Source organism: Sceloporus undulatus, chromosome 5, assembly GCF_019175285.1.
Source record: "Sceloporus undulatus isolate JIND9_A2432 ecotype Alabama chromosome 5, SceUnd_v1.1, whole genome shotgun sequence".
In the NCBI taxonomy this organism is placed as follows: Eukaryota; Metazoa; Chordata; class Lepidosauria; order Squamata; family Phrynosomatidae; genus Sceloporus; species Sceloporus undulatus.
The window spans coordinates 37,601,660-37,613,799 of record NC_056526.1 but is presented as its reverse complement, the minus strand read 5'-3'; the positions used below and the strand labels follow the sequence as shown (position 1 = coordinate 37,613,799).

At 41.2% G+C, this 12,140-nt stretch overlaps 1 protein-coding gene across 1 annotated transcript in view; it reads right to left on the bottom strand.

The window, feature by feature from the left end:
• TNRC6B (trinucleotide repeat containing adaptor 6B) overlaps positions 1 to 12,140 on the bottom strand; it is a 164,139-nt gene that overhangs the window by 54,513 nt on the left and 97,486 nt on the right. Inside the window, exons 7-9 of the mRNA XM_042470868.1 lie at positions 11,568 to 11,912; positions 2,677 to 4,995; positions 24 to 179 (exon numbers count right to left, since the gene is read on the bottom strand). Coding sequence (XP_042326802.1) covers positions 24 to 179; positions 2,677 to 4,995; positions 11,568 to 11,912 — 2,820 coding nt within the window. The remainder of the gene's footprint in view (positions 1 to 23; positions 180 to 2,676; positions 4,996 to 11,567; positions 11,913 to 12,140) is intronic.

The following is a 12,140-nucleotide window of genomic DNA, read 5'->3' as shown; positions in this document are numbered from 1 at the left end:
AATGGAAACTGATGGGTACTCACTAGGTTTTATGGCATTTGATGCACTGGAGGGTCCATTTCCCCAACTGGTAGAAGCCCCTGAATCATCAACTTCAACCCATCCAGGGCTAGTTTCATTTGGTTCACCCCAAGCAGCTGTACCATTATCTGGAGCAGGAGGTGTGCTTTTGTTCCAGACTTCATACAAAAAGAGTACTGATTATAAACCTTTTATGTAATGGACTTGCCTTCTGACATTTAGCACATCATTATTTGGATTTCTTTTTTTCACACTTTTCTGTGCAACCAACCTCTTTCCTATTTCATGCTTTGCTATTTGGTTCCGTGTGCGCTTGAGCCCTGTTGAAATTAATGGGGCTTGTGCATGCGGTGTGCATGCCATTGACTCTTTGTTGTGCAGCTTTCAGCATAAGCTGAAAGCAGCATATAGCACCTCCGCACATGACATGGGCGTGCCATATTACATTGGAGTGGTGTTTAACAAGTACCCACACTTTGATAGGAAAATGTGTATCTGGAACACTGACAAAGGTAAAAGGCAAGAACAGTGTAAGAAAGGAAAGACTGATGAGAAACTTAAGTAGCCCTTTCCTCTGTCCCCATTCCTGATGTGAACAACCCTTCCCAATAGCCCTTTGCAAGAGAGAAATATCCTATTGTGCTTTGGTACACCTGGATACGATGTAACATAGCAATCTCCAACAAATAGATCTCTACTTAATGTTACTGAACTAAATTGCAGCCTCTAATGCCTGGGAAAAACCAAACTGTTTTATACAAAATCAGATAACCAATCATTTTAATCTGCTGTCAGTAGATAATATAACATAAAAATCAGAACATTTAGACCATAACCAATCAATCTGAATTACCTGCTGGCCAAATACCATGTATAGATAGAGCCATGCATAATTACTGAAGACAAATAGAATGTAGGTACTAGTAAAGGGAGTCTGCCTAGCAAAACTTTTATTATTATTATTAACTTTTATTTTACAAAAGCATTATGACTTACAGTGCTGCATCTTTACAGACCCTAATCTAAAGAGAATGTTCCATGTATAAGTAGGCTGCACATAATTATCTGAAAGCAGTAACTACCTGTTAAACAAGGAAACTAAGTAGAATTCCCTCATGGCCATGCGAATCATTTGCAGCAGACTATATATGGTAATTGAAAGAGTACATAAAATCCTGGTGGCTAGACAAAGGGATCCAGTTATGGAAATGATAAACGTATGTTCAGTTATGGAAACGATAAACCTCTATTTGTGAGGTTTCCCACAGAACTCATTTTGATCTCACAGAATTCTCTCAATGCAAATGAGTGGATATCTCCTGCTGTGGAAAGCACAGGGGCATTTTCACCATGTTTCTGCCCCCTTCCTAGTCGCATCCTGGTGTACAAAAGGCTTAAATGCTCCACATAGTCTAGAAGGCACTCTGGGCCAAAATAACTTTAGATTTTTCTTGCAGGGGGAAGGGGGCTAATATGCCCACCTAGCCTCTGATAGCTCTTCACTCCTGATTTAGTGGGTAGCTTCCCCTGCGGATCTGAACCGATGACGTTTTACAAAAGCATATGTTTACACATACATAGTCAGAGTAGTAGAAATCCAACTGTACATGTACAATTCCTGTGCTGGCATCTAGATCAGCCATAAGGCAATAAAACCACATCATTCTATGCCATGCTATTTCTGCTTTAAAAAGTGAGACATCTCATTGGATGTGAGGACTCAACATTCTATCTCAAGTCACAACTACAGTGGACCATTGGTATCTGCTGGCATTTGGTTCCAGGACATTAAAATACTAAAATCTGTGGATACTGAAGTTGTGTTTAATACAATGGATAGTGAAATGGTGTTAGTTAAAATGACAAAAACAAGGTTTTTATTTTGGAATTTATATTTTTAAAAATATTTTCAAGCCATGGATGATTTAATCCATGGATATGGAGGACCACTTGTATTGGTACCTGTTGACAACTATGGAATATGACAGGGACTCAATTGTAGTTTTTAAACTGATGCATTTTAAGAACAATGATTTGCATGTATATGCATGTGTGTCTTAACAGCAGGTTTAAAGGTTACAGACATGGCAGTTACCTTTCTATTCGTATTTTCCGGCGTATAAGACGACTGGGTGTATAAGACGACCCCCAACTTTTCCAGTTAAAATATAGAGTTTGGGATATACTCAACGTATAAGACTACCCCTCTTCCAACGCATACCAAATAAAAATTAAAAAAACATCAAATTTGATTTCAATATGGTAATTTTAATTCAAATGACATGCAGGTACTTAGCAGGAAACCTTGTTGTATACAAAGCCTGCTTGGATTGATCAGCTCTCCCTGCCTGCCCAGCCCTCCCTGTCTCCAAGACTCTCAGAGCGGTAGCTGCTTTCATATGATTATCGCATACGGTGGGGATTTGGCCACGGCCATTTTTGAGCCCCCCCTACCATATGCGGCGACTGCAGATTCTCCAGTCCGGCTCAGAAGTTTCAGCACCTGCCCTATAAGATGACATCCAGCATATAAGACGACCCCTGACTTTTGAGAAGATTTTCCTGGGTTAAAAAGTAGTCTTATACGCCAGAAAATACAGTAGATCTGTAATAAATAGTTGGTGTCATAATAAAGAAGAAAATTAAGGACAATACCTGAGGTTGCTACTTTGCTTGGCCTTGGAGTAGGGAGGTTCTGTTCCCGTTGAGCTTGTCCAGCTTGTGAGTTCTTGTCCCACAGATTCACATTCTTATAGTTGTAACTGCTGGGGTCTCCCCATGCTGAAGTGCCATCATCGATATCCATTTTACGACTAATTGATTGGGGGGATGGTTCTTCCCAGCCACTTGGCTCATCATCTTTTGAAGCATTTGGCTGCGGCCCACTGTTCCAGTTAGGATTGGGTGGCCTCCCATTTCCCGGAGGCTGTGGTGGTGGGCCCCAGGAGCCAGGTGTCTCTGACTGCTGATGGTGTGGCTGCTGCTGATTATTCCAGGAATTTGGTTGTCTACCAGTATCATTCCATGTTGGATTTCTTTTATTATTATCCCACCCTCCTTTTGAAGAACAGTTTGCATTTGCACTATTACCCCAAGTCCCAATTTCATTTTGACCAGCTTCTCCCCAAGTTGACATTGACTTGCTTGCTGAACTTTCCCAGTTGTTATTTTTTGCTTGATCAACATCTTCTCCCCAGCCATTCTTCCCAGAAGACCAACCCTGATTAGGTGGCCGCCCATTCCAACTTGGGTCTTTGTTGGAATTTTCATTCCAAGATGTCGTCACCTTCTCATCAGGTCTTCCTCCTCCCCAGTTAGAACAATTGTTCTTATAATCATTCCATCCTCCAGTGTTTTTGGGCTCCTTCCATTCTGTTGGAGTAGAGAGCTCACCCCATCCAGACTTGATTTGATTGCTTTGGCTGGGTGCATCTCCCCAGCCCCCTGAGCTCTTTGTCTGTATGGCAGAACTCTCCCACCCCTCAGTTCCTTTATCAGCTTTTCCCTCTGTCCTTGGCATCTCTTCTATGTCCCAAACAGTATCTTGCTTGATTTGAGTTTGACCCCAGCCAGTATTTGAAAGTACTCTGGGGTCTAAATCAGTCCTGCTCAACAAAGTCTGCAAGACAGCTTGGCAATCAGGATGTGTAGGCCTGTATGATCGACGTCCAGAATTGTGACTATCACTACTTCCTGCTTTATGGTTGCTTCCAGTGCTTTGACCTCCAACCTCACTTCCTGTAGAGCTGGAAGATCTTCCCCAACAGGGAGCCTGGGAATTGCCTTGATTTTCAGGAAGGGGATGGCCCTTTTGATTGTCCCATGCTCCAGTGCTAGAATTTGGTTGGTTTGGACCACTCCATTCTCCAATCTTCAGTTCATCTGACCCAGACGGCTGTTTCCATTCTCCCTGAGACACCCCTGATGTCATTTTGTTCCCTTCACTCCATTTGCTTTCACTAGAGTGTTGAGGGCCAATGGTCCAAGACCCATCACCCGTAGACCTGTTACTATTATCCCAAGAATCATTTCTTGACCCATTTGATTTTTGAACAGAAGCTCCCTTCCATGAGTCCTCCCTATCCTTTCCATTGTTCCCATGATTTCCAGAATTGCTTTGACCAGAAGCACTGTCCATTCCAGAAGCCCCCCTAACTGTACCCCAAGACCCAACGCTCCCAGTTTTTCTCTCTCCAGTGCTTTGTGAAGGGGCATCAGTGCTCCTGGAGGGGTTCACAAAGCCCATTTCAAAGGACATTCCCTTATTTTCCATTGGGTTTGGTGAACTTAAGTTCAAGGAGTTAGTGTTTCCATTTTTTGGTCCATCAGTGTTGTGAATTTGAGCCTGTTCTCTGCCAGAGACAAAATTAACACCCGCATTTTCCATCTTTGACTGCTGTTCCCTAGAAGTCTGACCTGCTGTATTGATCTGTGCAATGGAGCCACCATTATCAGATTCTAAATTCCCCTTCCTTGAATTACCCTCTTGGATTAGTGCTGGCCAAGCAGATGGGTTGCTATTTGGGTTAAAGTTGCTGAAGCCAGGGCTAGGTCCAACTCTGTCCTGCCCACTCAAGTTCCTCCAGTTTGCTAGACCACTAGTACTCTCTGCTGCAGGATTGGAAGATTGAACAGATTTAGCCTTAGGATCAGATTTCCAAGCCCCAAGATTACATTCGTTACCAGAGCTTCCCGACTGACACTGGTTTCCTTTTCCTTTGTTGCTAGTGGTGCTTCCTGGCAGAGTGTTCTTCTCTAAACCAGGGTTTGAGGCACTGTTGTTGTCTGTGGTGTTTTCGGAAGAAGATTCAGTATCTTTGCTGGCAATACAAGGCCACTCTTCCATGTCAGACCCGTCTACAATCACCTTGTCCCAGACGTGAGTTGGGTTGGCATTGGTGCTATTGGAGGAGGCTCCAGGACCCCAAGTGGAATTTGCATAATTTGAAGCAGCAGCACCTCCAGTTGTTGAATCTAAAAGTGACAAATACTCAGAATGATTAAAAAACACACAAAATATTCCAAACAACAGATGTGAGTTATTTGTATGCAGCACCTGAATTTTAAGTTATTTACAAACCATTCTTTATACTACAAATTATGCAGATTCTACGTGTATGATGTTAACTAGCTTAGACAGCATTTTAAAAAAAAGACTGAACAAAGTTAGGATACCACTCATGAAGAGTTATCAACATAACATAGAATTTAAGTCTCCTAGTTCACATGAAATATGCTTCTAAATGTTGGGTGTATGCATACACACACATGGCAAATATGGGAGAAATACTTTTTTCTTCAGGCCTGATTTTGCGATTGCAGTGGCATGCAATCTGGCTACTGATGGAAATGAAATGCTGAACCACATGACCCTATATTTTGATCTTGCAGGTGCTATTGTGTTGTCATTGTTTTATATCTGTTATGTAGCTAAGAATTTAGCTACTAAGAATTTAGAATAAGGTCAAACAAATGATCTTTCTAGATCAACAGATTCTGGTGACTAATTAAGGAATGTAACTTCCAATTACAACTTATGGGAGATATGCCAACTGGATGGAGGGGATGGGTCAAGAAAGAGGTTGGACTACAATCAATGAGTAGAAAAATCCTGGTAGAAAAAAGTGTATTTTACTAAAGGAAAAAAAACCCATACAGTACTGAAGAACTGTAAAAACATTTGAATATAGAATTTTCAGTTGGACATATATAACCAGAAGTATCATCAATAAAAATTTTGTTCACTTGCTTCATTCTGGGGAGAGATCTCAATCAATCATAAACCTTGAGTGTGCAAGCCATTCCCACGACAAAGGACTAAATAAAGAACCAGGCTTTGAAACCCTGCTGGATTTGACTGGCATCTAATTGAGCCAGTAAAATCTGGGGAGCTCACAAGCAGAAGACTCCAGTAGTAGTAGTAGTAGTAGTAATAATAATAATAATAATAATAATAATAAATTATTCGTATTTTCCCACCTCTCCCTGGTGGATCGAGGCGGGATTACAACCTAACATTGACAAAAAAATTACAGCAATAAAAGAAATAGTGTACAATAATTAAAACAATTAAAAACAGTACAGTCAAACAACAATAAGATAAAATATTCTAGTCCTGGATAAAAGAGTGGAGCAATGTCTTCCACAGAAGATTGGATGGATAGGCTTGCTGGAAGAGATCCGTCTTAACTGCCCTCTTGAAAGCCTCCAAGGAGGTAATAAGACGGATCTCTTCCGGGAGGCTGTTCCATAATTTAGGAGCTGCTGATGTAAAAGTTCTTTGAGAGGTTGAAACTAGTCTAGTTGGATGTACTTCCGACAAATTTTCCCTGGATGTCCTCAGAGTGTGGGGCAGAGTATATAGGGAGAGGCGTTCCCTTAAGTAACTCGGGCCTGAGCCATGTAGGGCTTTAAAGGTGATAACCAACACCTTGTATTGCGTCCGGAAGCTGATAGGTAGCCAATGAAGATCTTTCAAAATTGATGTTATGTGGTCAAATCTGGAAGAGCCAGTGACCAATCTAGCTGCCATATTTTGAACTAGTTGAAGCTTCCAAACTTGGTACAAGGGCAACCCCATGGAAAGCGCATTACAGAAATCAAGACGAGAGATTACGAGTGTTTCAAGGTCCTTTGGTCCAGGTAGAGACGCAGTTGGCATAACTATAATTTGTTCCTAACAAGTGATATTAAAGACATACTCCATTTGAACATCTTTCATTTACCAAGAGCAGGGGTAGGCAACCTTTTTGAGCTGGGGGCCGGGTTGCTGTCCCTCAGACAACTGGGGGGCCGAAGCCAAAAAAATAAATAATTAATTTTTGAAAAAATTAAATATATAAATAAACCAGGACAAATGTAGGACAAAATTTTCAAATGGAAGACACTTTTTAAAAAAAAATGGAGGACATGCGAAAAAATTTGCTAATTTTTAAAAAAATTTTAGTATAAATGCATGTTTCTGAGGCTTCTATAGACAACTGCCCCCCAAAGGCCCCGGCGGCAATCGGTGGCAGGACCGGGCTGGGGCCAGTCCCAAGGCCTTGCTGGGCCGCATCCGGCCCGCGGGCCGCAGGTTGCCTACCCCTGACCAAGAGTAACAGTTCTGAAATGTGATCTCCACAAATCTATTTTTCAAAGCGAGCCAAGATTGTCACAGCACCTTGTGGATGTGAATGCCATACAATAATTACATGTTGCATTTAGAAGTAATTCCTTTTGGCAATTCTGAATTCCATATACTAACTATATGTTGCATTTAGAAATAATCCCGTCAGTCAGTTCTAGATCTACCTCCAAATCATTTTCACTTGGAGAAGCCAAGATTTATAGTTATGAAAGAAAAAAATATTTTTGAACTATTCATCATTTTATAAAACTCCCTGCTCCACTGTCTATTTTATAAAATAAAAAGCTTTAAGGGTTCCAACAGTTCACAGATTTTACTCTGATTACTTTCATACTCTGATCACTTTTCCATTTTTAAGATATCCCTTCTTGAGATGGGATACTACACATCTATCAAAGGAAAACTCATCTCATTTCCAGGGTCAGCCTAGTTCTGAGTTACTCCTGCTCATTCGTGGCTATTTCCCTGCCACGGTCCATCTACTCCAGTTTCCAACAATAGTCATCAGATCATCCTAGGAAGCTCACAAACAAAACATTCTTGGTTCTTTTACAACCAGTTTCTAGTATTCATAGTATTTTGGGTTTCCTCTCTCTGATGAAACCTGGCACTGCAGCAGTGCCAGTCTTTTGGGGATAGGTAAGTCAGAGTGCTAAGAGATTGTTTTTCCACGTTTGGCAACTGGCAGGAACTCTCAGGGTTCAGTTGGTCTCCCCGTGCTATTTAGCACATACACAAAACCACTAAGTCATGTTTCAGGTTCAATGTTTCTAGTACACTGATGACACTTAAATCTCTCTCTCCTTTCCATCTAATTTCAAGGAAGCCATTTTGGTTTTAAATCAGTGTCTATCAGTAAAAGACTGGATGACAGGGAAACAATCTGAAACTTAACCCAGACAAGATGGAGGTGCTCCTGCACAAGGAAAAGGCAGATCAAGGAATAAAGATTGAGACTATGCTTGACCTTCCCTGAAAACAAATTAGCATCTTGTGTATACCCTTGGACTTAGCCCTGATCCTGAATGCACAGATTTCATCAGCTAGGAATTATTATTATTATTATTATTATTATTATTATTATTATTATTATTAAACTTTATTTCTAAAGCGCTGTAATTATACATATATAGGAATGCATCTGAATAGATAAAAAGGGTGACAGTGGCACCATTTACTGGGGTTGCCTGATCTGACCATTGGGACATGCCTTGGTTATGTCTCATTTTAAATATTATAATACACTTTACATGGAGCTACCTTCAAAAACATCAGTACTGTAGGTCCAAGCAGTCTGGCTGCTTAGCAGAGCAGGTTACAGGGCGACAGAAACAGGTTACAACTTCATAGGCTACTGGTCTGTTCCAAGGACAATTCAAGGGACTGGTCATAACTAAGAAATACTATATAGTTTGAGTCCACACCATCTGAAAGACCAATGTCTCCAAATGAGTCTGCCTAAGGTTAGAGATCTATAGGGGAAGCATTCAATCTTCAAATACTTACTTGGTTAAACCACGAAAAGGGGCCTCCATTTCCTTCTAGACTGGACTTTTCTTGTTATATTGATCCTCTCTGATTTACTTCCACCCGCAGGCAAATAATTCATTCAGACAAATTTCTGATCACTAACTGCCTTGGGTTCTTTTAATGATGCACTGTTTTCTCCTTTCTTATTTTTAAATAGAATTAAACTGTTTTTATCTAGTGTCTGATATGACATAAGGTTTTTTTTTATTTCTTTATTTTAAACCTTATAACTGATTTGTCTTAGCACTATTAACCAATTCTAAAAGAATATTGTCTCTGAATACAGAGTAGGTAATCAGAAATACCTAAGAATATGAGCACTCCTGTATACAGCCTATTAATAGTAGGTCTGAAGCATGAACAAATTCCCATGCTAGAATTACTTGTAACAACTTACCACCTTCTGAAGCAGATAACTTCAAAAATCAATTAATGGGGAGGGGTGGTGGGCTGAATTCATAACAAAAGACTGGGCAGAGTCAAAGACCTGCTGGATCATTCCAGCATAAATGGAAGGTGCGTGATGCAACTTCTTTTGACTTTTGTCAACTGTGGTCTTTCCAGCTTTCCCTCCCACCAATTCTAGTAGGAACCAACCAAACAAGAAAAATCAATGCGTTGTTGAGGAAACAAGAGGACTACATATCCAGCAGATCAAAGGCCTCTGCTAATCTATCCAGCAACACTTTTTAGATCTACTGCCAGAACCCAAAAAGCAAAGCTTTCAATAGTAGATTTCCCTCATTGTCCTAAATATCCTGTAGCATCAGGGATGACATCCTGTAGCATCAGGGATGATTTCCTAATCATGGAGTCACGGCCTTACTTTGCAATCCTACTGTATGTTCAATCCAAAAGTAGTCAAGATGTTCCATAAAGGATCAATAGTGGTGGTGGTGATGATGATAATAATAATATTTATTGGGTTTTCATTTTTCTCCTCAAGTTGACAAGTGTTTTTGGATGGAGTGGGCTAGGTAATAACTAATATTTCCATAGACAGCAAGTTCATTTTACTTTCCAAAGGAAAAAAAATACATTTATACTCCTCTCCTACTCCTCTGTGCTACTCAAACAATATTCTGCAGAGTTTCCCCATCTTCCAGAGCAGAGAGCACAGATGAGCCATGCAGGAAGTGAAAAGAAAGACAATCTCATTTCAGTTTCACTCTTTTGCCAATCGTACAACTTCTTAATTTATTTCACACAGTCAGCAATGATACATGAAAAAAAAATTAAAAACAAAATCCACCCCTGTACACTCTAAATAATCGCAATGAAGGTCATGTTCAGCACCCAGGTTTTAGTCAAAAAATACAGATGTGATTCCTGTTCACATTGGGAAATATTAGGCTAGTTCCATAAGGGGCCATCATTGTTCATTCAAAAAAGTTTACAGTGGGTCCAGACATTAACGTAATCCCTTGGTAGCCTGCTTAATTTCCTAGCTAATTTATTTATCTTTTTTCCTAATCATAAATACAGTCGGCTCTCCTTATAGGCAGCTTTCAGCTTACGCGGAAGGCAAGCCCCGGCAGAAATAATGGGGCGTGTACTCCCCCATGAACATGCACCCCATTATTTTCTATGGGGCTTGAGCATATGCTCTTTTCCCCATAAGCAGGGAGGCCGGGGGGGGGGGGGGGGCAAGAAAAGCAACAATCGGCAGCAGTAGTATTCCCTGTGGAGCAGCCATGAGATAAAAAAAATGGAACCAATTTCCAGTGAACTAACATCCATCAAGGTTCTAACTGTCTAGAATCATAGAGTTGGAAGAGACCACAAGGGCCATCCAATCCAACTCCCTGCCATGCAGGAAATCCAAATCAAAGCATCCCCGACAGATGGCCATTCAGCCTCTGTTTAAAGACCTCCAAGGAAGGAGACCCCACTACACTCCGAGGGAGTTTGTTCCACTCTCGAACAGCCCTTACTGTCAGGAGATTCTTCCTAATGTTGAGGTAGAATCTCTTTTCCTGTAGTTGCATCCATTGCTCCGGATCCTAGTCTCTGGAATAGGAGAAAACAAGCTAGCTCCCTCTTTGATATGACATCCCTTCAAGAATTTAAACAGGGCAGGGGTCCACACACTTAAGTAGCATATGGAGCTGCCTAGTAGTCATCTGGATAAATGAATACCCAAAGCCTGACTGCAACGTCGTGTCAACTAGATAGGGAAGTCTGGTACTTACAAAGGGTGCTGAAGGCCATAGGAAGATAAAATAAATCGAGTTAAAAAATAATAGTAATAAGGCAAACACACTCGAGGGCCCGCTTACTACATGTCAAGATTCAGGTGTCATGGCCTGTGACTGATCACACACCTTCTCCTATTATTAGTTCTCTCTAAAATCTCCACCTTTCTGGATTTCAATTCTCAGAGCATAGAAATGGCCAGCTCCTTGGGTATCTTTGTAAGCTTAATACGATGATTCAAAACAAGGGTTTAATATTCCTTCTTCCTAGAATTAAAATGGTGAAGTGAACTAAAACATCAAAAAGAATACACAGCTTGAGCATATGTGGCGTGTCCCATTCAAATTAATGGGGCGTGTGCCTGTGGCGCGCGTGCGCACCACCATGCACATGAGCCCCATTCACTTGAATGGGGATTGAGCATAAGTGGAATTCGCCTTACGTGGGGTGTGTGTGTGTGTGTGTGTGTGTGTGTGTGTCTGGAATGGATCCCTTGCGTAAGGCGAGGTTCCACTGTATACATTTTTCTGTACCTACTTTTTGTACATTTTCTTGACAGGCCTCTCAGGTAAGCTTATAGAATACAAATAAATTAGTTAAAAGCAATTGCAATAAAAGGTGGAACTGTATAATTATGATGCAGCAGCATGATGCAGAGCCAATTGAAGAGCAGAAAACAAAAGCTTTCTACCTGTTGCAGTCCCACTGTCACACGGCAGCAACACTCCTGGTACTGGTTGTGCGTTGTTTGGATTTGCTGCAGGTGCTGGAGAAGGAGACAGCCCTACTCCACTCCCAAGGAGCATACAGGATGGCGGAGGGGGCTGCCCACGTTTCAGTAACACTTTGTGGTCCTGCTGGCAACGGAATCGCGGTGGCACCTCCCGAGGCATGTAGCGGGCGGCGCTTGGCGGTTGACCGTTCGGCACTGCCACCCTTTTGGCATTGTTGCCACCATTGACAGGTGGCGATGGAGAGCTGCCAATTGGGCTGGCGGTCACTGGTTGGCTTAAACTTGGTTTCGTCGCTTCGGGCACTACAACAAAAAACAAAGGTTGAAGTGTGCCTCTATTACAAGATTATGTTGGGGTGATCTTTTGAAAAGCATTTTAAAATACCAATAAATTAGAAATATGAAATGGAAAGGGAACTATTCTTCTCAAAGGGATTCAAAAGGTAATCAAAATTATCAAAAGGAAATTTCCATGTTAAGAAAATAACTTATTTCTAAGAACACCAACTAAAATGAAACTGCTATTGGTTA